Genomic DNA, 27,689 nt, shown 5'->3' on the forward strand with positions numbered 1-27,689 from the left:
ATCCCAGATGTCTATTCTATCACTGTCTGTTCCTTTTCTGTTCTCCCTGGCAGAGTTTTTACAGCCCCTGCTCTTTTTCTAGATTATGCTGCATCTTCACAGTTTCCCCTAAATGACTCTGAAGAAATTATAGACAGTGCTGTCTACAATTATAATAATGGATATGGTGGTCCATTTCCAAGACAAAGTACCTCAAATAGGCTGAGGCCCACAAACTATGGAAGGACAGAATATACTAGGCCCATGCTTTAATAGCTGGTGCATGCTTGTCAGAGTCCCCTTAGTTACCCTTGCCCGAACCAGAGTTTAGTCTAGAATGAAGGTTTACTAGCCAGCAAAATAGCTCACTTTATCTATTCTTATCCCCTTGCCTGACTACCTAGGTCATAAGTTAAATACTTGAAAAGCCCCCGAGCTGACTTTGATTGCAATGCATTATAGGCTGCAACAAAATGCAGTGAGACAATCCTAAAGAAAACACCTAAAAGCCTGAACCCAGCGACCAATAGGCGACGTCTGGGAGGATTGTGACCCCATCGTACTCAGCCTACCAGGAACCGGGGGAGAGACTTGTGCACTAGGGGATAAATTGCTTGTTGTAACCATACTGGGTTTGCCTGCCTACCAGACACTCAATCTTGCAAGACCGTCATTAAAAGTCTTGCTTCCACTGTTTTCTGTGTCTCTGAGTCCATTCTTTGGGTTTGGATGGGTGTGTTGGTTTCTCATAGGGCAGGTCTGGAGCTGGACTGAGATGGGGAGTAGAGGGACCCCTTGAAACTTCAGGGTGGATGAATATGAAGTTTCATCACCAGCTGTGATGTTTGGTGAGTAGTATGCTCTCAGATAAGTGAGAGCCAAGGAATCTCTTTCAAGTGGCTTTGCCGTGGGCAGAGTTCAAAGAATGACACTCACTCACGGCTTTGAAAGGTTCTAGAGAAGCCTTTACCCTGAGATTTCGAGAGGTCTGAGAAGGTAGCAGCCACTTGGGACAGGTCCGGGAACATCTTACTAAGCTGCTGATGCATTTTTTTTCTTATGCTTTCTGCGGCTTCTCACCCTTTCCAAGAGGAACTGCTTCCGGGCACCTCCCTAAACGTGGGTAAGTTCATGGCTTATGTAAGTCCCTGTGTGAAGTCACTGACCCATTTGCACTGCTGCTGTCCCATCAGCTGCTCTGAAGCTCCATGGTGCCCAGAATTTTCGGTAAGGCAACCCTAGCCCCAGGTTGAGCTAATGCCTACTGTTATCCCTAATGTACCTCTGAACCTCAAACTTAATTCTCTCTTCCCTATTTAATTCTTGGTTTCCCACCTCATAATCACCCGTGTCCTCTCTGACTGCATTGCCGTCTCTCTCCCCACCTGCAAGTTCCAGAAGCTTAACCCTTTGCAGAGCCCTCCCTGCATTTCCTCACCTGCCAAGCCCAATGCCCAGAACCTGCACAGAGTCAGTCCCCAAATCCACTCTGAGCTGTTACAGCAATCAAAGAAACTCAGAGACATCATCTTGTGCCCCTTGATCATGATCTGGTGACCCCAGAATCAGTCTTTCTCTTTCTGCTCTCAGCTGATCTTTATTTTTGAAGTCCTGGGCTCAGGCTCAGAAGGGACCACAGGTGAGAATGGGTGTGGTGAGTGGAGGGAGAAGAAAGGAGGTAGGATTATAGTACTGTGGATAGGGTTGGAGGCTCCCAGAGGCCCCCTGCCAGCTCATCAGCTCTGACTCTTCCAGATATTGGACTGTGGTTGTGCCAGTTGACACTCAGGAGTGGAGACCAGATCTACAATCTCTTGGGACTGTGATGAGGGGATCATCCTGCCCTCAAACCAGACCCAGCCCTGTAGCCCAGGCACTGTTGCCTGGAGTTCCTGGGCTCTCAGCAGCAGGAAATCATGAGGTTCAATGTCTCAGGCATGAGGACCGACTACCCCAGAAGTGTGCTGGGTAAGTAAGGGCAGCTCAGGCAGTGGACTGAGTTTTGTTGTGTGTATTCCATCAAGATGAGCAATGCCTGCTGTGTTCACTAACTTCTTTTTGGGCAACCATCTCTCTCTCTCTCTCTCTCTCTCTCTCTCTCTCTCTCTCTCTCTCTCTCCTCTCTCTCCCTCTCTTTTCTCTCTCTCTTTCTCTCTCCCACTCCCCCTCTCACCCTTTCCACCTCTCCCCATCTTCCCCTCTCCCTCTCCCCCTCCCTCTCCTCCTCTCCCTGTGTCTCTCTGTCTCACATCCCCCCTCTTCTCTTCCCCTCTCCCCTCCCTGTCTTTTCCCTCCTCTCCTTCCTTCTCTTCGTTTCTTTCTCAAGTTGAAGGAAGAGTAGCCCAGTCATCTTCCAGAGTTGCTTTTTACCTCCGAGTCACCTGGCTCCACAGCCCCCGACCACCGCATGCCCACTTAGCTGTTCCTCCCTTTCCCCTCTACCCTCACCCTTGGCAACCACCAGTCGGCTTTCTGTCTCTATGGATTTACCTATCTGGGACATTTCTTATAAATGGAATCACACCATATGTGACCTTTCATGTCACTTTTTTTTTAACTTAATGTTTTCAAGGCATATCCCCATTGTAGAATTTATTAGTACTTCATTCCTTTTTACAACTGAATAAATTCAGTTGTATCCACGTATCAGCATTCATTTATCCATTCTTCTGTTGATGGACACTTGGGCTGTTGTGAATAGTGCTGTTATGAACACACATATACATGTATTTGCTTGAGAACCTGTTTTCAGTTATCTTGGGTGTACACGTAGGAGTGGAATTGCTACGCCACATGGTAATTCTGTTTAACTTTTTGAGGAATTAGCAAACTGTTTTCCACAGAGCTGCATCAATTACATTCCCACCAGCAGTGTATGAGGGCTCACATTTCTCTGCAGGTTCTCCAATCTTTGTTATTTTCTATTTTCATGTTTATTACGGTCATCCGGGTGGGTGTGTATGATATTCTGTGTAGTTTTAATTTGCGTTTCCTTGGTAAATAACGATGCTGAGTGTCTTTTCCATGTGCTTATTGGCCATTTGTGTTTCTTTTTGAGAAGGGGTTTATTCAGATTTTTCCATGTTTAAATTGGGTTATTTATTTTATTATTATTTAGTTGTAAGAGTTTTAGAAGATATGCTGGATACTCATCCCTTATCATATATATAATTTGCAAATACTTTCCTCATTATGTGGATTGGCTTCATTTCCTTGATGTTATTGCTTGCAGTGCATAGGTTTTTAATTTTTGATAAAGTCTATTCTTTCTTTTGTCTCTTGTGCTTTTGGTGTAATATCTAAGAAAATATTACCTAACTCGAGGTCATTAAGATTTACTTCTGTGTTTTCTGCTAGGAATCTTTTTAAGAAGTTGACAAAGAATAATTGTGTATATTTATGGGGTAAAATATGATTTAATATATGTTTGCCTTGTTAAATGATTAAATCAAGTTAATTACCATATCTACCACCTCATATACTTATTATTTTTTGTCACTAGAACATTTCAAATATACTCTTCAGCAATTTTGAAATATACAACACACCATTTGTTTTTTTAAGAGGCAGGGTCTCACTCTGATGCCCAGTCTGGAGTGCAGTGGTGTGATCACAGCTCACTGCACCCTCCACCTCTGAGGCTCAAATCATCTTTCTACCTCAGCTCCCAAGTAGCTGAGACCACAGGCACGCACCACCACACCATGCTAATTTTGTTTTTCATAGAGACGATGTCTCACTGTGTTGCCCAGGCTGGTCTCCAACTTGTGGGCTTAAGCAACCCTCCTCCTTGGCCTCCCAAAGTGCTGGGATTGCAGGTATGAGCCATCACGTCCAGCCCACAACACACTATTATTAATTATAGTCACCGTGCCCTGCAGTGGATCTCTAAAACCTATCTTTCCTGTTTAACTGTAACTTTATATCATTTGCTTATCTCCCTGTTCCCCATCTGCCCACACCGATCCTCTGGTAACTGCCATTCTCTCTACTTCCATGAGTTCAACTCTTTTAGATTCTACATACAAGTGAGATGGTGTGGTATTTGTCTTTCTGTGGGTTGCTTATTTTACATTTCTGCTAAGAGTTTTATATGTTTCGCTCTTGTATTTGGGTCTGTGTTGCATTCTGAGTTAATCCTTGTGTATGGTGTGAGGAAGAGATCCTCTTTCTGCCCATTCTTTTGTGTATGAATATACAGTTTTCCCAGCACCATTTGTTGAAAAATCATTTGTTCCCTTACTTCATAGTCCTAGCACTTTTGTTGAAATTTGATTTCAACAAATCTAAGGGTTTATTTTCTGACTGTTAGTTTTATTCATTGATCTATATGTCTATCCTGTATGTCAGCTCCTACACTGTCACTATAGCTTTGTGGTAAGCTTTGAAATCATGAAGTATCAATTCTACAATTTTGCTCTTTTTCAAGATCGTTTTAGTTATTCTGGGTCCTTTATGTTTCAATACGAGTTTTAGGATCAACTGATTAATTTCTTCAGAGAAGGCTGGGTGCTGTGGCTCACGCCTGTAATCCCAGCACTTTTGGAGGCCAAGGCAGGTGGATAGCTTGATCTCAGGCGTTAAGAGACCAGCCTGGGCCATATGGTGACACCCCATCTCTACCAAAAAATACAAAAAATTAGCCAGGCATGGTGGTGGGCGTCTGTAGTCCCAGCTAGTTGGGAGGCTGAGGTGCAAGGATCACTTAAGCCTGGGAGGCGGAGGTTGCAGTGAGTCATGATCGTGCCACTGCACTCCAGCCTGGGTGACAGAGTGACACTTCATCTCACAAAAGATCTTTGGTATGGATTGCATTGATTCTATAGATCAATTTGGGAGTTTTGGCATCTGAACAATATTAAGTCTTCCAATTTGTAAACATGGATGTATTTCCATTTATTTACATAGTCTTAATTATTTTCAACAATGTTTTGTTGTTTTTAGTGCACAAATCTTGCACCTCTTCTGTTCAATTTATTCATAAGTATTTTATTCTCTTTGGTACTATTGTATGTGGAATTATTTTCTTAATTTAATATTTAGATGGTTTTTTACTAGTGTATACAATTGCTTTTTATATGTTGATCTCCTTTATCTTACAACCCTGTTGAATTTTTCTATTAGTCTTTAGGTCATAGTAGCTTCCTTAAGTTTTTTTTTTTTTCTTTTTTGAGACAGAATCTCACTCTGTCACACAGGCTGGCGTGCAGTGGTGTGATCATAGCTCAATGCAGCTTCGAACTCCTGGGCTCAAGTGATCCTCCTGCCTCAGCTTCCTGAGCAGCTAGAACTACAGGCATGTGCCACCATCCCTGGCTAATTTTTTTATGTTTTTATTTTTATACAGATGGGGTCTCGCTATGTTGACCAAGCTGTTTTCAAACTTCTGACCTCAAGTGATCCTCCCCACTTGGTCTCCCAAAATGCTGGGATTACAGGAGTGAGCCACTGTGCCTGGTCCTTAGGATTTTTAACATACAAAATCATGTCATTTGCAAATAGAAATCATTTTACTTTATTTTTCTCAGTCTAAATTCGTTTTATCTTCTTGCCTAACTTTCATGGCTTGAACCGCCAATGCTATGTTGAATAGAGTGGTAAGAGTGGATATACTTGTCTTGTCCCTGATATTGGGGGAAAGTATTCAATCTTTCACAATTAAGTATGATGTTAGCTATGAGTTTATTGTAGATGCTCTTTAACAGGTTGAGGAAGCTCTCTTCTATTCCTAGTTTGTTCTTTGTATTTTATCATCAAAGAGTGTAGATTTTGTCAAATGCTCTTTCAGTATCATTTGAGAGAATTACGTGTCTCCCTCCTATAGTCTAGCAAGATGGTGTATTATATTAATTGACTTTCATACGTTAAACCAACTTTGCATCCCTGGGATAAATCTGCTTGGTCATGGCGTATCATTCTTTATATATGCTGCTGGATTTGGTTTGCTATATTTTGTTGAGGATTTTTGAACTTATATTCATAAGAGATGTTGGTCTGTAGTTTTTTTTCCTTGTGATGTCTTTGTCTGGTTTTGGTATCAGGGTAATACAGGCCTCAGAATAGATTGGAAAGTTGTGTTTGGTTTTTTTGAAAAGTTTGTGAATGATTGGTATTAAGTCTTCTTTAATTGTTTTGTAAAATTCACCATCTGGGCCTGGATGGGCATTTTCCGTGTGTGGATATTCCCCTTTCTCTGCATCCTTGCCAGCATCTGTTATTTCTTGTCTTTTGGATAAAAGCCATTTTAACTGAGATAAGATTTCTTATTGTGGTTTTGATTTGCATTTCCCTAATGTAAGTAATGTTGAACATTTTTTCATATACTTTTTTCATATACTTGAGTGTTTGTATGTCTTCTTTTGAGAAATAGGTATTCAGATCTTTTGCCCATTTTAAAATCAGATTCTTTATTTTTCCCAGCAATACAATTATGTACGTATTGTTTTATGCCATTACTTTTAAGACCAATTAAGAGAAGAAAGGATAAGAAATAAGCAATTATACTGTTTTAATAAGTAGTTACAAGTTATATAATTGCTTATATAATTACACAATTCTATTTTATTAGTGCTCTCCAGAGGGTGCAGCCTTGGGCATGAGTGCTGGATCGCTAATTATTCCAGATAATTATGGTTTTAGCTGGGTTCTTTTTTGGGGGTAGCTTTTGCCATTTTATTACAAATTATATATATATATATATACACACACACACATATATATTATATATACATATATATACGTGTATATTATATACACGTATATATTATATATACATATAGACACGTATATATTATATATACATATAGACACGTATATATTATATATGCACGTATATATAATATACGTGTATATATTATATACATGTATAATATATATGTGCATATTATATACACATATAATATATACATATATTATATATACATATATATACATATATACATATAATATATGCATATATAATATATACATATATACACATATATATTTATATATACATATATGTTATATATACATATATGCATATATTTTATATATATACACATATATATTCATATATACATATATATTATATATAATATATATTAGATACATATATTATATACACATATATACACATATATATTATATACACATATATATATACACATATATATTATATATATATATATTTTACTTTAAGTTCTGGGATACATGTGCTGAACATGCAGGTTTGTTACATGTGCCATGGTGGTTTGCTTCACCTATCAACCCATCATCTAGGTTTTAAGCCCCACATGCATTAGGTATTTGTCCTAATGTGCTCCTTCCCCTTTCCCCCCAGCCCCTGACAGGCCCCTGGGTGTGATGTTCCCCTCCCTGTGTCCATGTGTTCTCACAGTTCATCTCCCACTTCTGAGTGAGAACATGTGGTATTTGGTTTTCTGTTCCCTGTGTTAGTTTGCTGAGGATGATGGTTTCCAGCTTCATCCATGTCCCTGCAAAGAACATGAACTCATTCTTTTTGACTATTCTTTTCCTGATGTTTCTGTTAAGCTTCTGGCTCGTCTGCCTCTGTTGGTATCACTTGCATCTGTTAGACTCCTCTAATTGTTAATTGATTGCTGTATTTTTAATAGGCCTACAGCACAATGCATAAATCATTCTGTGGGCTGCTTAATGTCTAACCCTTTTGCCAAGTCAGAGTGTTGCCAGGGTTTGAGGCTGTCTCTGACCCCAGGAGGGCCCTTCTTAGTTATCTCTTTTTCTGATTTTCTCTGTTAAGCTTCTGCCTGTTTGTTTATTTATTTATTTATTTATTTTTATTTTTTTTGAGACGGAGTCTCACTCTGTCGCCCAGGCTGGAGTGCAGTGGCACTATCTCAGCTCATTGCAAGCTCTGCCTCCTGGATTCATGCCATTCTCCTGCCTTAGCCTCCCAAGTAGGTGGAACTACAGGCACCCGCCACCACGCCCGGCTAATTTTTTGTATTTTTTTTTAGTAGAGATGGGGTTTCACCGTGTTTGCCAGGGTGGTCTGGATCTCCTGACCTCGTGATCGGCCCGCCTCAGCCTCCCAAAGTGCTGGGATTACAGGCATGAGCCACCGCGCCCGGCTGGTCTTTTTGTTTCTTGTTACTACTGTCATGGAATTACCACCCTCTTCTTAGTTTTCTAGCACCAAAGTTTCCAATTTTTTTGTACAATGTCCTTAGGCATGAACTTCTCCACACTGTATTTCAAGAAAAGCCATTTTTAGGGAGACCTGTGGAGCTCTCTGTTCTGATGGCCTCCCTCTCTCCGGGGCAGAACCGCTGAGCCACTGGACTGGAGCTGGTGTCAGGGACAGCAGCCAGCTTCTCCTGCGGCGATGTCTTTCCTCTCCAGCTAGAACACTGGGAGGGGGTGGTAGCTGCTAGTCTTCTCGGTTTGCTCTTTCTTGCGTGGAACCTCTGCCCCATGAGTGAACTCAGGCAGGATCAATGAAGCCCAGTGTGCTTCACCTGCTAAACCTGGCGTGGAACTTCCATGCTAGGAGGAGGGGCTGGATGGGAGGAGGGGCTGGATGGGAGAAGGAGCCCTGGTACTGTAAGCCACAATTTCTAACTAATGTAGAGCATCCGCAGCATGGAGACAGCAGTATAAAAGATGCTGGTGTACTGCCCTTTCTGGACTGAAACTGTAGCCCTAGGCTGGGAGCTGGGGAGAAGTGGAGTCCCATATTCTTGTCCGTGACTACCCAGCATAGAGCTTTAATTACACAGAGTTGGCTGGGGATGTGGGGAATTGGGATAATTTGTGGCTTAAATGCCCTCAGACTCTCGCTGCTCTATACAGATTGAGTGGAATTTCTTGAATAAACATTTCTTTATTTGCTGTATGCCCTTAGGACAATTTCCTGAGACTTAACTAGTTGTTTTTATAAAAGAAATAATTTTCATCAGTTAAATGGTTGTTTTGCTGGGAGGAAGGCACCCATGCTCTTCACACTGACTTCTGGAAGTCCTGCTTTATAGTTTGAAATATTTTGCATTTAAGTCTATGATCCATTTCAAATTAATTTTCACATTTGGTGTGAGATAAGGGTCAAGATACATTCCCCCCCGATATAGATATCTATTAAAAGGACTAATCTTTGCCTGGTGAATTGTAGTGGTACATTTGTCATAAATCACTGATTGTCTGTGTGTGGATCTGTATCTGAACTCTGTTTCATTCCATTGATAAAATTATTTATCTTTCACAATACCACGCTCTAAATTATTATAGTTTTATAAAACTTCCTGATCTGTTAGTGTAAGTTGTGTAACTTTGTTTAGTTTCTTCAATATTGTATTGGCTATCTTGTCGTTTTCATTTTCTGGTAATTTTTTTAAAAAATATGTACATGTATACACATGTAACAAACCTGCACATTGTGCACATGTACCCTAAAACTTAAAGTATAATAATAATAAAATTTAAAAAGAAATTTAAAAAAAAATATGTATAGAGTCAGGGTGTCACTGTGTTGCCCAGGCTGGCCTTGAACTCCTGGGACCAAGCAATCTTCCTGCCTCAGCCTCCCAAAGTGCTAGGATTACAGGTGTGAGCCACTGTGCCCAACCATCACTTTCTGATAAATTTCGGAATCACTTTGTTAACTTATACAAAACCTTGCTGTAATATTTATTGAGTTTGCATTGAATTTGTAGATCAATTTGGGGAACATTGACATCTTTGTTATATTGAGTCTTCCAAAGCATAAACATGGTAATTTCCCATTTACTTAGGTGTTCTTTAGTATCTTTCAGCAGAGTTTTGCAGAGGTTTCTCACCTTTCTTTAGATTGAATTCTAGGTATTTGTTATTTTTGATATCATTGTAAATGGTAATGGAGAATTGGCTTCTACCTAGAGCCATAAAACAAACCTCAACAAGTTCCAAAGTATTGAAGTTTAACAGAGTAAGTTGTCTGACCATAATTTGATCAAACTAATGACTACAGAAAGATCTCCAAGCACTTGGAAGCTAAGCAACACAACTCTAAATAACTCTTGGTTTAAAGATGAGTCTCAAAGATTTTTAAAACTATATTTAACTTAATGAAATGAAAACACAATATATCAAAATTTGTGGAACATATGTAAGGCAGTGCTAAGTGTGAAACTTATTGTGCTAAATAGTTGTATTAGAAAAAAAGAAAAATCAGTAATCTAAGCTTTCACATCAAGAAGCTAGGAAAAAATAAAAGAGCAAAATAAACCCAAAGCAAGAAGAAGGAAGAAATAATAAAGAGAGCAGGAGTCGATAAAATTGAAAACAGAAAAACAGTCTAGAAGATCAATGAAACAGAGAGTTAATTCTTTGAAAAGATCAATAATCTTTTGATAGTTTTAGCAAAACTCTCAAAAATTCAAAGAGAAGACACAAATTGTCAGTATCAGGAATGAGACAGGAGATATCACTATAGGTTTTGCAGACACTAAAAGAATAATAGTGGAAAACTAGGAATAACTCTACACAGTTTGACAACTTAGATGAAATGGACCACCCATTTAAAAGCACAAATGATCACAACACACGCAATATGAAATACATTATTTTAGTAGCCTTATAACTATTAAGGAAATCGAATTCAGAATTTAAAATATCTCCTAAAAAGGAAATCTCCAAGCCCAGATGGTTGCACTTGAGAATCTACCAAATGTTTAAAAAGAAATTGACACCAATTCTGCACAATCTCATCCAGAGAATAGAATAGGAGGTAATTCAATTCATTTCATAAAATCAGTTATTTTGCTACAAAAATCATAAAAATACAGGCAAACAAGAACAATGACAACAACAAAGCAATGAAACTATAGACCAATATCCTTCATGCAAAAATCCTTGACAAAATATTTGTAAATTAAATTCAGCAATATAAAAAAATACTTACACACCATGACTATGTAGGGTTTATTCCAGAATGTAAGCCTGGCAGAATATTTCAAAAACCACTCTCAGTGTAATCCACCGTATTAACATGCTAAAGAAGAAAAATGACATGATCACATCAATTGATGCTGAAAAAGCATCTGATAAAATTTAACACCCATTCATGATTTTAAAAACTCCCAGAAAAACAGGAATGGGGGAATTTCCTCAACTCAATAAAGTCCATCTACAAAAACCCTACAACTAATATAAGTAATGGTGAAAAAGTGAATGTTTTCCACCTAAGATTGAGTAAAGGAGAGGAAGTCTGCTTTCACCATTCTTATTGAGTGTATTGCTGGACATTCTAACCAGGGCAATGAGTCAAGGAAAAAAAAGAATTAAAATTTATACAGACTGGAAAGAAAGCAATAAAACTGCTCCTATTTGTAGGCCACTCAATTGTCTATGTAAACAGTCCCAAGGAATCTAAAAATGTACTCCTGTAACTAATAAATGAGTTTAGCAAGGTTTCAGAATGCAAGATCAACATAGAAAAAATCAATTGTGTTTCTTTATACCAATAATGAACATGTGGACATTGAAATTAATAATAAAATACCACCTGCAATTGTTCAAAAATGAAAAAGTTAGGTGTAAATCTAACAAAACATGTACAGGACTTATATGCTGAAAATTACAAAATGCTCCTGAAAGAAATAAAAATAAATGGAGAGACATGCCATTTTCATGGATTGTAAAACTCAACCAGTAAAGATGTTAGTTCCCCCCAAATTGATTGCAATTTATATTTTATTTTATTTTGAGACAGAGTGTCGCTCTGTCACCTAGGCAGGAGTGCAGTGGCACGATCTTGGCTCACTGCAAACCTCCACCTCCCGGGTTCAAGTGATTCTCCTGCCTCAGGCCCCCTAGTAGCTGGGATTACAGGTGCGCACCACCATGCTTGGCTAATTTTTTTAGTGCTGCAGGAGGCGGAGCTTGCAGTGAGCCGAGATCGCGCCACTGCACTCCAGCCTGGGTGACAGAGCGAGACTCTGTCTCAAAAAAAAAAAAAAAAAAAAAAAAAAGAAAAGAAAATAGAAAATTACCTGGGCATGGTGGCACATGTCTGTAGTCTCACCTACTCAGGAAGCTGAAGTGAGAGGATCGTTTGAGCCCTGGAGTTCGAGGCTGCAATGAGTCAAGATGGCACCACTGCACTCTGGCCTGGGTGACAGAGTAAGACCCTGTCTCAAAAAATAAAAAGCAAACAAACAAAAAAAGACCTACTCAAGCCCAATCCTATCTCCAAAACAATCCTGCACCCCAGTTCTCCACTTGCCAATCTTTCTCAGCTTCCTTCCTCCTTCCTTATCACCTTAATCTTAACCATGGTTAGTCTTTAACAGCTGTTCCCTCCTTTTTCCAACTGGTAAACTTCACCATATTCTTAGAATCATGAACGAAGATACTCCAAGAGTTTTCCCTGCATTCTCTTTCCTAGAAGGGTCCATGCTTCTCTGGCCCTGCTGTCTGGACTCTTAACTGTGTCAGGAGTTAGATCCTATGCAAAGATAGTTCCAAACCCAAGCCTTTAGAGCTAATCTGGAACTAAGCCTTCCCCACCCTGGCCTGCCCTTCCTGAGAACAACCTAGTGGCCACACTTCCAGCCCCATCCTTAACCTCCTTTCTTTCTCTCCCAGCTCCTGCTTGTGTGTTAGTCTTTCTCCTCCTCTGGTGTCCAAGGGAAGTCATCGGTGAGTACAAGGATGGGCAAGAGTGAAGAGGAAGGAGGCTGCCTTTGGAAAGTGGGCGTGGGGGTTCACAGAGGGCTCCTGATTGGGGGATGTAGTGCCTGGTTATCCTTGGGCTCACAGCAACAATGTCTGTCCATCTGTCCAGCTCCTGCTGGCTCAGAGCCATGGCTGTGCCAGCCGGCACCCAGGTGTGGAGACAAGATCTACAACCCTTTGGAGCAGTGCTGTTACGATGATGCCATCGTGTCCCTGAGCCAGACCCGCCAATGTGGTCCCCACTGCCGCTTCTGGCCCTGCTTTGAGCTCTGCTGTCCTGAGTCCTTTGGCCTCACAAACCATTTTGTTGTGAAGCTGAAGGTTCAGGGTGTGAATTCCCAGTGCGACTCATCTCCTATCTCCCGTGAATGTGAAAGGTAGGGACCCTGTCCCTGGCCAGGGGGTCGGGGGAAGGGAGGTGGAAATGAGGAGGGGAGTCTAGATGTTTTCATCACTCCTTTTGAAGAGCCCTGGCCCAGTAGTCTAATCTCTAGCAGTTTCTCAAATATTTTCAGTTATTTCCTTGTCTGTTATTCGTAATTTCTTGGTTTCTTTTTCTCTGCAGCAGATCTTTTCCCTGAGAAGACATAGAAAGAAAATCAACTTTCACTAAGGCATCTCGGAAACACAGCCTGGGGTAATATGTGTAACAGTAAAGAAGCCTGAGGAATTTACAAAATGGTGCAGCTCCAAGCCATTGTATGGCCCATGTGGGAGGCTGATGGGACATGGAGAATGACAGTAGATTATGGGAAAATAAATAGAGTAGTTTTTCCAATGTATACACCTGTACGCAATGTCGTCTCCTTTTTTTTTTTTTTTTTTTTTTTTGATTTAAATAGTCAAGGAAGACTATTCAAGACTATTGCAATGGAGGAAAGAGATTGAACTCAGCTCTGCTGAAACGAAAGGCTGGAGAGTTTTTAAGTACACTATTATTGTGTGGGAGTCTAAGTCTCTTTGAAGGTCTTTAAGAGTTTCCTCTGTTAATCTATGTGCTTCTGTGTTGGGTGCAAATATATTTAGGATAGTTAGGTCTTCTTGCTGAATTGAACCCTTTACCATTATGTAATGCCCTTCTTTTTTTATCTTTGTTGGTTTAATGTCTTTGTCTGAAATTAGGATTGCAACTCCTGCTTTTTTCTGTTTTCCATTTGCTTGGTAGATTTTCCTCCATTCCTTTATTTTGAGCCTATGAGTGCCATTAAGTGTGAAATGGGCTTCTTGAAGACAGCATACCATTGGGTCTTGCTTTTTTATCCAGCTTGCTAGTCTGTGTCTTTTAAGTGGGGCCTTTAGCCTGTTTACGTTAAAGGTTAGTATTGATATATGTGGATTTGATCCTGTCGTTGTGCTGTTAGCTGGTTATGTTAGCTTGTTTGCGTGGTTGCTTTATAGTGACACTAGTCTGTGTGTTTAAGTATGTTTTTGTATTAGCTGGTTGTGGTCTTTCTGTCTATATTTAGTGCTCCTTTCAAAATCTCTTGTAAGGCAGACCTGGTGGTAATGAATTCCCTCAACATTTGCTTATCTGAAAAGGATCTTAGGAAGCATAGTTTGGCTGGACATAAAATTCTCGGTTGAAGATTTTTTCTTTGAGAATGTTGAATATAGATCCCCAATCTCTTCTGGCTTGTGCAGAGAAGTCTGCTGTTAGCCTGATGGGGTTCTCTTTGTAGATGACCTGCCCTTTATCTCTAGGTGCGTTTAACATTCTTTCTTTCATTTCGACCTTGGAAAATCTGATGATTATGTGTCTTGGGGATGATCTCCTTGTGTAGAATCTTGCAAGAGTTCTCTGTATTTCCTGAATTTGTCTGTTGGCTTCTCTAGCAAGGTTGAGAAAGTTTTCATGGACAATATCCTGAAGTATGTTTTCCAAGTTGTTTGCTTTCTCCCTCTCCCTTTCAGGGATGCCAATGATTCATAAATTTAGCCTGTTTACATAATCCCATACTTCTTGGAGGTTTGGTCATTTCTTTTTATTCTTTTTTCTTTATTTTTGTCTGACTCTCTTATTTCAAAGAACCAGTCTGCGAGTTCTGAGATTCTTTCTTCAGCTTGGTTTATTCTACTGTTAATACTTGTGATTGCATTGTGAAATTCTTGTATTGTGTTATTCAGCTCTGTCAGACCTGTTAGGATCTTTTTTATACCAGCTATTTTGTTCTTTGGTTCTTGTATCACTTTATTGTGACTCCTGTTTTCCCTGGATTGGGTTTTGCCATCCTCCTGAATTTCAGTGATCTTTGTTTCTATCTGTATTCTGAATTCTACTTCTGTCATTTCAGCTAGCTCAGCATGGTTCATAACTCTTGTTGCAGAACTAGTGTGGTCGTTTGGAGGACATATGACCCTCTGGCCATTTGAGTTACTGGAGTTCTTGCATTGCTTCTTTCTTATCTCTGTGTGTGGGTGTTCCTTTAATTGCAGTGTAGATTAAGTACAGTCAATAGACTTCTTTTCTGGATGTTTTCACTGGGCTGAGGCTTTTTGTGGGGTCTTTATTTGAAGCTGACTTCTTGTCTCTGGTTTCAGAGGCAGGATATGTTAGTAAGGTATTATTTATGTTGAAGCTTTGGGGTGTGATCCAGCAGGTGGCACTTAGGCTTATTGGTCAGTTATGTGGCTCCCCTGTGTTTCCTCACAGTTGCAGCTGTGTTCCCTCACAATGCTCTGAAAATGTGGGTTCCTCTCCCTCTTGAGTGCTGGCTGTGATTATGACTTGGGACTCCTGGGCTGCCCACTGCAACTCTAGGGTGATCTCAGTGTTTATGTTCCTTCCTCAAGTTGGAAACAGCAGAGGAAGGGATCTTATTAGTGGTTGTGGCCAAGGGTTGTTTGCTTGTCTCCTGGGGGCTCCATTCCGGAGAGATGAAGGTCAGCAATCACTCAGTGCAGTCAGCCCAAGATGGAGCATCTGTGCCGTGGGTCCATGCCAGGGGTTCCCTGCCTGGTGATGAGCAGTAGGAGAAGGGGTATGGGACCCATGGGAAACAGACTGATCTCCTCTCCTTGGGTTGACTGCAGCTTGTTGGAGGTGTGAATAAAGCACTTAGGGCCTTTGCTCCTTTGTTAGTCTGAGGGTGGCAAGGACAGTTCCACTGCAGAGGCAGTGGCAAAGAGGCTTTCAGATGCCGCTGGAGGCTCTGTTCATGGAGTTGCGGAGTTGCTACTGGTTTCATAGCCCTGGCAGGGGGTGGCTGGAGGCCTAGGCTTGGAGGATCTGCCTGATGAGGAGACATGGGAATGGGCACCAATGTAACAGTCTGCTCTTTTCTGTAGGGCTGCTGTGGTATTCTGGGGGCCTGCTCCAGTCCTTAGTTGCCTCAGATATTCTAGTACCTGGAGGTATCACCAGTGAAGACTGTGAAACTGCAAAAATGGCAGCAGTCCCTCCCTAAAGCTTCATCCCAGGATGGTACAGGCCTGTTGCCAATGCAAAGGCACCTGTAGGAGGTGGCTGGAGACCGCAGTTGGGAGGTCCTGCCCAGTGAGGAGGAACGGGATCAGGGACCTGCTTAAAGAAACAGTCTGGCCACGTTTTGGTAGAGCAGCTGTGCTGTGCTGGGGGTCCGTGTCAGCCCCTAGTTGCCTCAGACACTCTGAGGCCTGAAGGCTGGAACAGCTAAGTCATCTAAATGGCAAAGATAGTGGCCCATCCCTCCCTCTGGGAGCTCTGTCCCAGGGAGGTTACAAATCTCTGTAGGATGGAGAACACACACAGGGGTTACTGTAGGCCACCTTGAAAATTGACTGCTAATCACAGCAACAATAAAACTATTATTTTAAAAAAATCTGATGACATTCTAGATTCATCATTTTTTGCCCCAGTTTGTTCCTTGGTGGTGATATTCACCTTCAGCCTCAGGGTCTAGAGAAAAGAGAAGGTCTGTCAGGAATTTTAGCACTAGGGTAAATCTTACAAATGGACATTTGCCAGAGAGTGTAGGGAGCATTTGGAAGCCTGGCAGCAGGGCTGAGAGGATGAGAGGGATAGGAGAGATAAGTGAGAGAGGAGGCACAGACTCCAGGGAGGGCCTGGGAATGTGCTGCACAGCAGAGGCAGGAAGGGTACACAGAATGGACAGGTTTTTGCTGGGAAACCCAGAGATACAGAGCACAAGATGGGTAGCCAGAGCCGGGGTTTTTCCATATTTCCCAGGCTGGTCTCCAACTCCTGGCCTCAAGCCATCTGCCCACCTGGACCTCAGAAAGTGCTGGGATTACAGGTGTGATTCACCACGCCGGCCTTTTTATTAGTTTTTAAACCACTTTTTCTTCAAATTTGGACTGGAAAGTGAGAAGAGTCACTGAGTTGGCCTTTTGATTAATTTTTTAATGGAATGCTTCATGAATTTGGGTGTCATTTAAACCACTTTTATGTCAAAATTGGACTGGAAAGTGAGATGTCTCTAGGATACCTAGAATAAGGTCTTACTTGACAGTCAGAAAAACACACCCAAACCTCTTCAATATTCTGTTACAGCCTATTGGAAAATGCTGGTGTTATCATTGTTTTTTCTGGTCTCTTCAAAGTTAACCCCGCTTTGGAAGCAACTGGAGCCTTGTATTGGGAGAGTCCTAATGTGCCCATCTGCACCACTGGTGGTTGTATAGTGGGGACAGGTGGGCTTGGAAAGTAGTGGAGATTTGAACAGGGCTTAGGCCATTTGAGATCTCGTGTTGTAGGACTAGGGTTCAGGGAGGAATGACAGAGGCTGCTTGCACTGTTACATGGTTTGTTTGACAGTGATTCTGGGCCCTGGGGTCCCTGCAGAGCTTGCTGATTTCAGCCTCCTGAGGGCTCATTCAGACTTCTTATTCAGATCTGCCTTTGTCACCCCAGGATATGTTTCTTACACATTTCCCAGAGCTCTCTGTATCCCAGGGTCGGAAACTCTCAGTTGCCTCCATCCTCACACAATGAGCTGCCAGGATGAATGGGGCTCTGTCCGTGGTGCTGAACATGTGCCTCTAGCCGTGTGCTGGGAGGTAGATGAGTTGTCAGGCAAAGGCGGAAAACATATGAACATCAGAAGACAGCATGGAGTGAGGTGTCTCCCACCATCCACGAGTTTCCATTATTGGTTTCCTTTTAAGCTATTCACTGGGTAACAAATTTGCTTGTCATCCTATATCACCAAAGTCATTGTACAAAACATCTTTCACAGGCTTTTCACACAGGCTAGGAAGGGACACTCAGACCATGTGTAGACTGTTTGCTGAGTCAAATGTCATCCTCTGCCTCCTGCTTCATTCTCTTTTTTTTTGAGACTGAGTCTCGCTCCATCGCCCAGGTTGGAGTGTGGTGGCGCGATCTCTGCTCACTGCAAGCTCTGCCTCCCGGGTTCACACCATTCTCCTGCTTCAGCCTCCCAAGTAGCTGGGACTACAGGCGCCCGCCACCACACCTGGCTAATTTTTTGTATTTTTTAGTAGAGACAGGTTTCACCGTGTTAGCCAGGATGGTCTCGATCTCCTGACCTCGTGATCCGCCTGCCTCGGCCTCCTAAAGTGCTCGGATTACAGGCGTGAGCCTCTGGGAAGTTTCTCTTCATTCATTCACTTCTTTATAGATTCTCCCTTGAGGTCTTGTGAATCCTTAATTTTTCAAGACTAAATACTTCCTTTTCTTTTGTAACACATAGTATCTGATTTTCTGGGAAACTTTCTATTTCACAAAATGGGACCAGGGATGTCAACATGAATTCTCCATGGAAAGACTGATCTCATTGATTTAGAATTTGTGGTGGTTCTTGTGATAAGATACCTGAAGAAAATATTGCTCTTATGTGACATTAAAAAAGAAAAATGTGACACTTAAGGTGAATAAAAAGAAGGTGTGTGATTCTCTACTCCCTGGGCATTCGTATGTAGGAACTGGATGCTAGAAAATCTTTGGCTTTGCTTTTAGCTTTTGGCTCGGAGGAGGCCAAGGTGCACCTTTCTTCGGTCGTTCCAAATCCGGGTTCATCTGACACCAGCCACCTCCACCATGCCACCAAAGTTTGACCCCAATGAGATCAAACTCATATACCTCAGATGCACTAGGGGTGAAGTTGGTGCCACTTCTTCGCTGGCCCCCAAGATTAGCCCCCTGGGTCTGTCTCCAAAACAGGTTGGTAATGACATTGACAAGGCAACGGGTGACTGGAAGGGCCATAGGATTACAGTAAAACTGAACATTCAAAACAGACAGGCCCATATTGAGGTGGTGCCTTCTGCCTCTGCCCTGATCATCAAAGCCCTCAAGGAACCACCAAGAGACAGAAAGAAACAGAAAAACATTAAACACAGTAGGAATATCACTTTTCATGAGGTCATTGTCATTGCTCGAGAGATCCAGCACCAATCTTTAGCCAGATAACTCTGGAACCATTAAAGAGATCCAGGGGACTGCCCAGTCTGTGGGCTGTGATGTTGATGGCCACCACCCTCATGACATCATAGATGACATCAACAGTGGTGCTGTGGAATGCCCAGCTAGTTAAGAAGCACAAAGGAAAATATTTCAATAAAGGATCATTTGGCAACTGGAAAAAAAAAAAATCTTTGGCTTCATCTTGAGGGAAAGGCAAAAGACGCTACCAGCCACTTCCCCAACACTATCTCTGTAGATCACATCACTATTGTGAAACTTAAAGAACTAGCCTTTGAGGGATTTTTCAGATTTAGCACTTCAGCAGACCCAGGGCTGTCACCTGGTCCTGAGACTCCCTGAGTATTGCTCCTGCCTGCTGGGCTTGTTCCACCCACTCGGTCTGGCTGCACTCAGACCACACTACCACTCCAGATCCCACACCCGCCACAGGCAAGCCGGCCATGGAGTGGTGAGTGGTGTGTAAGCAAGAGAGCATGCGGTCTGGCCACTGTGCACAGCCAAGCACTCTGGCTGCTTTGGTGGAGTGGGTAGCTCCATGAGCTGGCATAGATGCCATCTCCATGCAAGGCCGTGGCTGGCCCAGATGCAGGTGCCTGCAGCAGAAGCTGCATGCAGTACCTCTGGACAAGGGGAACATGGCAGTGCCTGGAAGCTTGGAGACACCAAGAACCACAGAGCCCCAAAGAGGGTGTCACAGCCTAACTTGACAAACCCCTAGGTCTCCAGTCCTCAAAAGGCTGCAGCTTTTCTCTGCTTCTTGTTACTGGTAATGTGCAGAGTGGGAGGTCATGTCTCAGCCCTTTTGTGTTACAGTTCTTTCAGGGTCTGGGACCTAAGTTCTTGTTGCAGGTATCAGGGACCAGCCTACATGCATGAAGTGTGCAGGTGGAACACAGAGCACTCCACCCACCCAGGCGGATATCAGAGGATGGGCGTTCAGGCACTGGTGAGGCCCAACCCTCTCCCTCAGTGACATCTGCATTCCTAATATTCTTTTTGAACATCTGAAATTCCACCAAATTCCTGCCTGTCATCTGGGAGAGACTCCTTGAGGCCAGGTGGAAATCACACCTAGTGTCACCAGGATAATGATTCAATCTCTTCTGCACTTATTCCAGAGGGCAAGCCCACGACAGGATGAAATCCCAATGCTCTCCTGTGTGCCACGTTCCAGAAGCTCAGGTCCCCCAGCAGCACCTGGGGTTGTGGGAAAGTCTTTCCTGAGGCCAGCCTGGGGCATCTGGGATCAGGGGCTGCTTGCCTTTCTGCAGGAGCTCAGCTCAGGACTGAGGGGGATTCTGGGCTGGAACAGGAGTGCCTGAGTCCCGTCCAGTTGGTGTCTATGACCGGCAGGGGGCCCTCATGCCAGGGTCTTTCTTATATAGAGGAAACTAGGGTGACAAAATGTGACCAGTGGGAGTTGGAGTTTACTCTTATTTCCAAGGAAGCCATGAGAGTCCTGTGACCCTGGAAAGAGACGGGGTCCCCAATAACTAGGGGCATGGCAGTGAGTGATGCAGCCCGGCTTCCTGTCCTCAAAGAGTTTCAGGCCCACTGTCCCTGGATAGTGACAACCCAGAGCGGGCAGCTCTGGGATGGGGGACAGACACAGGCTGCTTCTTTGGGAATTTTGATATGGGGTTTTGGTGGCCCCTGCTGCCTGCTGGGAAACTTCCCCACCTTGGAATTGTAATGGATTTCAGGAGAAATGACACACAGTTGCTCATGGATATAAAATAAATTTTATAACCAAAATAGAACCCAGTGTCAGCATTCCCCAAGAAGAAGGATTCAGGCTTGGTCCAGTGTGAAGCAAGTGGGCACTTAGGCAGGTGGCTTTGCCTATTTTTTGTGCATGGGCCCATGGTGAGGGTTGCTGCATGTGGGCTGGGTTTTGAGTGGTTTGAATGTCCTTCTGCTGTGGAGAGAGGGAGCACATGCTCTACCCAGATGTGCAGTGGATGTGACTAAGGACTGGAAAGCTGACAATCTCCAAAATTGAGTGTTCTTGCCATGCAGGGAGATGAAACGGCTACTAGAAAATAGCTTATCTAACCCTTTGAGAAAATGTAAAGAAAAGATTCCAACCAAGATGTGTGTGGCTGCAGTCTCAGGATTGCTGAGACAGGGGCTCTTGCATCCACAGAGCCCTGGGTCGGTCCCACTGCCCTCACTCCCACTCAGCCTCTGACTCCCTGGCTCTGTCATCATTTCCCTCTGCTGATTTATCTTCCCAGCCTGACTCAGCTGCCCTGAGAGACCAGGACCAAGGCCAAGGACGGCCAGCTGGGCTCCTCCCTCCCCAGAGACGCCAACCCAACCCTGTCCTGAGGCATGTGCTTCTCTTTGGCGCTGGCTGGTCTCCAGACCTAAATTCAACCCTCTTTTTAGCAGGCTGAATGCCAAGCCCAATCTCAGCCCGCCCAGGAAGGACCTTGGACTGAGGCTGTGAGCTCTTAACTTGTCTTTTTGGGGCAACATGCCAGGGCAGCTAGTCAGTGATTTTAGGAAAGACTAGGTGAGCCTGTGCCCAGAGGATTTTTTGCTCCCAGTGTTTAGTAACTGTTTGGCTGTGACTAGGAAAAACTCGTATCTCATTATATATGGCTTACACACAGCCCAAAAGAAAGTTTAATTCAACAGACGAATAAGATACTGTAGCGTGCACATTCCTCTATTCTTTATTGATGCTAATTTAATGTCTAAGATACCCATGGTGACAAATAAATTGGTTCACAACCTGAAAAAGTGTCACAATCCCCATGATGGAGATCACTGCTCTACACTGCAGCTGCAGGAGAGGGGAGGCCAGAAGACAGAGTGAGAAATGGGGTCGGGGGTGTGAGTGCTTATCTCATCCACCCATGAGAGCCAGTGGGCCTGCAGGACTCTGGAAATTGCACGAGTATTTCTGCTCCATCAGCCTCCTGCCTGGTCTCCTGCTCCCATCTCAATCCTCCCAACCAGCCTCCTCCCAACAGAAGGACACACGGATTTTCCTGAATCACGATCTGATCACTTATATCCCGTGCTTAGGGCCTGCCTGTATAGCTCGGGTGCACTGAGAAGAAAGATCAGTTCTCACCAAGGCTCATAAGGAGATGGACAGGGGAAGCGATGGGGATGGTGGGAGCTTCCATGGCCTCCTTGGAATCCAGATCCTCTCAACACCTCCATGTGTTCAGCAGCCAGGAAGTTCAATTCTTCTTGTTCAGGAGTTTTTAGGCCGGGCGCGGTGGCTCATACCTGTAATCCCAGCACTTTGGGAGGCCGAGGCAGGCGGATCACCTGCGGTCAAGAGTTCAAGACCACCCTGGCCATCAGGGGGAAACTTTGTCTCTACTAAAAAATACAAAAATTAGCCGGGCATCGTGGCGGGCACCTGTAATCCCAGCTAGTCGGGAGGCTGAGGCAGGGAGAATTGCTTGAACCTGGGAGGGGGAGGTTTCAGTGAGCCGAGATCGTGCCACTGCACTCCAGATTGGGTGACAGAGCAAAACTCTGTCTAAAAAAAAAAAAAAAAAAAAAAGTTTTTATACTTTGGTCTTTATCGCCACCCCATCATCACCTTTCTTGGAGGTTAGTGGGTTGACACTGAAGGTTCCTTCGCTCTAATCCTCAAATCTTTTGGTCTTTCTTCTGGTGACTGCCCTGATGCTGAGGCTACCTGGGGGCCCTACCCTAAGTCATATTTTTAGCATGAGCTAATGCTGTGTGATCTGGAAGAGGGTCATTAGGAATAACAAAAGACACTCCTGTCACTCAGGAAGTTCCAAGTTTAGCGTCATAATAGGAAGAGGGCCAAAGAACAAACATTTTCATATTACAGCACACCTGGTAAGCTATGGGTTCATCAGATTGGACCCCCCTTACTCTGCCAAATTGGCAGCACTCATGAGTTACCAATCCCAATGGAGGACTCCCACTGCAGGGAGGATGGCAAAGGTCACCACTGTGCTAACCACCCAGAATAGGGGTCTGAACACTTCAGACACTGCATCTTGGGCTGCACTCTGACTACACTGAGTGTGGTGAACAGAACACCCACAACCACAGCCAGTTCAACAAAGCAGGTTAATTACTTACAGACAGGCAGTGAGGGACAGTGGAAGCCTAGGATTCATGACTCACTGGTCCCCCAAGGCTCAGGAGCACTGCCCAGGGCGGATAGAGTCTCCCGCGCTTGCCCCACTTGCACCACAGCTGAGGACTCAGCAGTGAGCTCTGGGTTTTGTATGTGGTGGACACGTCCTGGGCTAATGTTATAGGAGACCCCCTCTAGAAGGGATGGGAATGAGGCCAAGGCTGTCCTGGGCAGTTTCTCTTTAGCTCAAGTTGTTGCATTCTCTGGGAGGAATAGAAATGAAGCCTGGGCACTTTCAGGCAGTTCCTCCTTTCTTAGGATGGTGCATTCTGATATAGTTTGGCTCTGTGTCCCCACACAACTCTTCTCTCAAATTGTAATCCCCATGTGTCAGGGAAGGGACCTGGTGGGAGGTGATTGGATCATGGGGGCAGTTTCTCTATTGTTGTTCTCGTGATAGTGGTCGAGTTCTCACGAGATCTGATGGCTTAAAAGTGTGTGGCCGTTCTCTGCTCCCTGTCTTTCTCTCCTGCCATCATGGAAGACGTGCCTTGCCTTCCCTTCACCCTCTGCCATGATTGTACATTTCCCGAGACCTCCTTAGTCATGAAAAACTGTGAGTCAATTAAACCTCATTCCTTTATAAATTATCCAGTATCAGGTCATTCTTTATAGCACCATGAAAATGAACTAACATGCGCTTCTAGTGCATTCTACAGTGATTCTGGGAACTCTGGGCAAGAAGAAAGGTGGGAAAGCCAGAGCCATCTAATGATTGTCTCCTGGTGCCCTCCTCCAGGAAGCCATTTCTGATGCCCTGGGCACTGCTCCCAGCCTTGCTCACCCTGGGTCATCACTGTTTGGAGAGGTGTCTCTGTCCTCCCTGGACTATGAAAACCAGGAGGGCAGGACCTGGAACTAAGTTACAACTGCGGCCATTGAATCCACTGGCACAGAGTAAGTGCACAGGGTGTATTAAATGAATGAACAAAAAAAGTGAATTGATGATGAAAGCCATATGTTCAGGGTGTGTCTCACTCAACCTGTCTGTCCTGTCATGATGATGACTTGGTGAGACTTGTTGCCTGCAGGTCTTCAAACCTCCCTCTCTTCCAGATAGCCCCAGGGCTTCCCTGTGAAGCTGCTTCTCAGCTGTGCCCTACAGAGTCAGATGCATGGGGGAAGCTCTAAGGCTGGACTCCACAGCCCACCTTTTCCCCGCTTAGCCCTCCTAACACAGGACACAGCCACACGCAGGGCTGCAGGAGCCCAGGCTGCCAACAGCCTCAACCACCTGCTAGGAGAGGGTAGGGATGGGTGAGACTCAGAGCCTTCCGGCTTACTACGTTTATAAACCCCTTGGCTGAAACTACTAGGAAAAATAGTTGTGACATCATCACGTGGGTTACACACAGTCACAAAGAAAAGGGAAAGCAAAAATTGACAAGAGTATGTCAGCCTCCCTAAGGGGAACATCTCCGAATTTGGATCCCAGATGACTTTTTTCAGAGGAACCCTCCTTCCTTCTCCTCAGAACAAGCACATTCATTCACACAGGAAGGAGATTAAATTCCTGTAGAGCAGAGGAGGAAAAACTTTTCACAGAGGAGGTTCTGTGGTCTTAACTGTCCTGGGGTCATAATGTATTTGAGAGTCTGGAAATAATTATAAAATTTTTTGCTCAGATTATCACAGACAATTGCAAAATATTGTGAAATGCCACTGAATTGCACACTTGAAAACACACACACATACACACATGAAAAGTTAAGCAAAAATATGTATTTAACTGGTGGAGAGTGTTGGGGGAGAACAAAAAGAACTGTCCAGACCTCTGGTGCTGAATGATCTGCTCTGGTTCAACTAAAAATAAAGCCCTCGATCAATTTGGTCACTGAAAAGACTTGTTCACTTCCTGTTGATGATCAGAAACCACAGCAGAGACCTGATTTTTGCGTGTCTGCCTTAACAGAAAAGCCACAAAGAACTGTGGTGAGGGCATGGCAGATGACAACCACAGGGCTATCAGGAGGTAACAGGTGACTGACCTCGGCCTTGATGTTCAAGAAGACTTCAGAGGGTGGGTGACATTTAAGTGAAAGAAGAAGAATGAATAGGGATCGGGCATTGGATGAAGAAGCAGGGGTGACACTGTGGCTCTCCCACGGAGCTGTGTTAAGCCAAGGGCAGTGAGAGCCAGGGAGGGATGTGCAGGATGTGGGTGTGGACACTGGGGATCCAGTCTACATCTTTGGGACCTTCTGTCTGCAGAGGCTGGAAGCTTCACGCTTTCCTTCCCAGAGGACCTTGCAGCTGGGATTCTGGATGCATTTGAATCTCTGGGCAGCACGGCCATTGTGTCTCTCGGTGTATCCACAGGAACGTCTCATGTCCAGATGATGGCCCTGAATTGCTGAGACACTATTCTAGCCACAGAACTGGCATCCGGATCTTGAGTCTCAGCTCAGTAAATTGTTCTAGCTTCATTCCTGGTGGCAAACCCTGGGGCCTCTCCTCCAACCCCTCCTATGACATGGAGGCTCTTAATTCACTGGTCTGCATCATACGAACGATCCTGCAGGAGCAGGGATCAGGCTTTGGTCAACAGAAGTCCCCTTGCAGGGAGCTTCTGAAATCCCAACGTAGTGTTTGGAGAAAATGACTCACACAGACTCCTCCTTGTCAGCCAGCAGTGGAGGGGCCTCTGGCCTGGGGAAACCCAGCCTTCATTCTACATACCTCACATACCTGACATACCTGCACACCTGAAATTCCACCTCATTCCTGCCTGTTTCCTAGCAGGGCTTCCCTGAGGGCAGATGGAAAGGCCACTCCAAAGCTGCCAGGAGGGAGATTCCTTCTACTTTTTCCTGGCGTAAAAGGGCAAGCAGTGGGGGAGCTGCTGACAGCAGGAAATGCCAACATCCTATGGGGTTTCACATTCCAAAAGCCAAGATCTGCGAGCCCTGCCGGGGAGCCCTGGGAACAACAGACCTGGGTGTCCTCCAGGAGTGTCTGTGAACAGAGCCTTCCTGCCCTTCCCAGAGGGGCCAGGCCTGGGGAGTTTAGCAACCCTTGGGTAGGAGGTCAGGAGACCTGGGTCCTGGTCCAGCCTGTGTCACTGACAACCAGCAGCAGGACCTCAGCCCGTGTCTTGCTTGGATCCAGGAGTGGGTGAGAGAATGATGGTAATGGTCATTTGAGGTCAGGGTTTACATTTACTGTCCAGACACCTGGGATCTTCTCCAGACACTTGAGGACAGGCTTCCACTGGGAAATCCTGGTCCTGCCTCACACATCTGGCTCCCCAGGCAGAAGACAGACCCATGCCCAGACGTGGACGCTCCAGAGTGGGCATGTTAGGAAGGGGGACTCCGAAGGATTGGTGTCGGGATTGGACATGGCTGTGTGCACAGACTCTTCTGACACCTTAGGAAAGTGCAGGGACAGGGTTTGAACCCAGGGGCGACTGACCCTAAAGCCTCATCATGTCTAGTCAGGGGATCTTAGTGTCCAGGGAGGCCTGGACGGGTGCCCACCGGCCTCACACTGTCCCAGCCTCTGAGGCCCCCATGCTCTGCTAAAATCTCCCTCCACCTTCCAGATGCTGGGCTGACTCAGCTGCTCTGAGAGGCCAGGAAGGAGCAGCTGGACTTCTCCCTCCTCAGAGATGCCCACCCTGCCCCTGCCCTGGGGAAGGTGCTCCACTCTCTCACTCTGGCTTATATGCAGGCAGCCTCACCTCTTCTTGGTAGAGACAGTAAGACCTAGTGCAGGGTTCCACTGCAGCCTCCCAGAAAATGCCTGGAACCAAGGACCTGAGAACTGTACCCCTTTATGGAAGACATCAAAGGGGAGACATGTCAGTGGCTCTTAGAGAAGAAGGAGACGATCCTGGAGGCTTCTGTGCTCCCAAATGTCCTCACCATTTGGCTGTGACTCCCTCCAGAAACTAGATATCTAGTTCTAGATATGTGCTATGCTATCATATAATAATATCATACGACAGAACAATATAATAATATTCTAGCATTACTTGGAATGTACACAGTCCCAATAAGAGGATCCTAAACAGGCTGGGCGCAGTGGCTCTCACCTGTAATCACAGTACTTTGGGAGGCTGAGGTGAGCAGATGACTTGCGGTCAGAAGTTCAAGACCAGCCTGGCAAATATGGTAAAACACCATCTCTACGGAGAATACAAAAATTAGCCAGGCGTGTTGGCGGGCGTCTGTAATCCCAGCTACTCAGAGACTGAGGCAGGAGAATCGCTTGAACCTGGGAGGCAGAGGTTGCAGTGAGCCAAGATCGTGCAACTGCACTCCAGCCTGGGCAACAGAACAAGACTCCATCTCAAAAAATAAATAAATAAATAATTTTTTTAAAAAAAGAATGTCAAACAGTTGCACACAGCATTCTAGTGAATGCACAGTGTCCCATTTTCTAACCCATTTCTTTACTTAAAAATAACATTGTTTATGCCCAAGTAAATTGATTTTCCATGCTACTAGCACATCCTAATCTGTGTCCTGGAAAACTGCTGTACCCCACAGCAGCAAGGAATGGAGA

At 44.3% G+C, this 27,689-nt stretch overlaps 1 protein-coding gene and 1 pseudogene across 1 annotated transcript; both read left to right on the forward strand.

Moving 5' to 3' along the window:
- The first annotated feature begins 1,784 nt into the window (after nucleotides 1–1,784).
- Nucleotides 1,785–13,032, forward strand: IGFL2 (IGF like family member 2). The gene is made up of 3 exons (XM_030795629.1): nucleotides 1,785–1,947; nucleotides 12,562–12,615; nucleotides 12,761–13,032. The coding sequence occupies exons 1-3, from the start codon at nucleotides 1,896–1,898 to the stop codon at nucleotides 13,030–13,032; spliced, it is 378 nt and encodes a 125-aa protein (XP_030651489.1). The 5' UTR covers nucleotides 1,785–1,895.
- A 5,617-nt stretch (nucleotides 13,033–18,649) lies between these two features.
- On the forward strand, nucleotides 18,650–19,145 carry LOC100581775 (annotated as a pseudogene).
- Nucleotides 19,146–27,689: the final 8,544 nt, after the last annotated feature.

Source organism: Nomascus leucogenys, chromosome 17, assembly GCF_006542625.1.
Source record: "Nomascus leucogenys isolate Asia chromosome 17, Asia_NLE_v1, whole genome shotgun sequence".
Lineage (NCBI taxonomy): Eukaryota > Metazoa > Chordata > Mammalia > Primates > Hylobatidae > Nomascus > Nomascus leucogenys.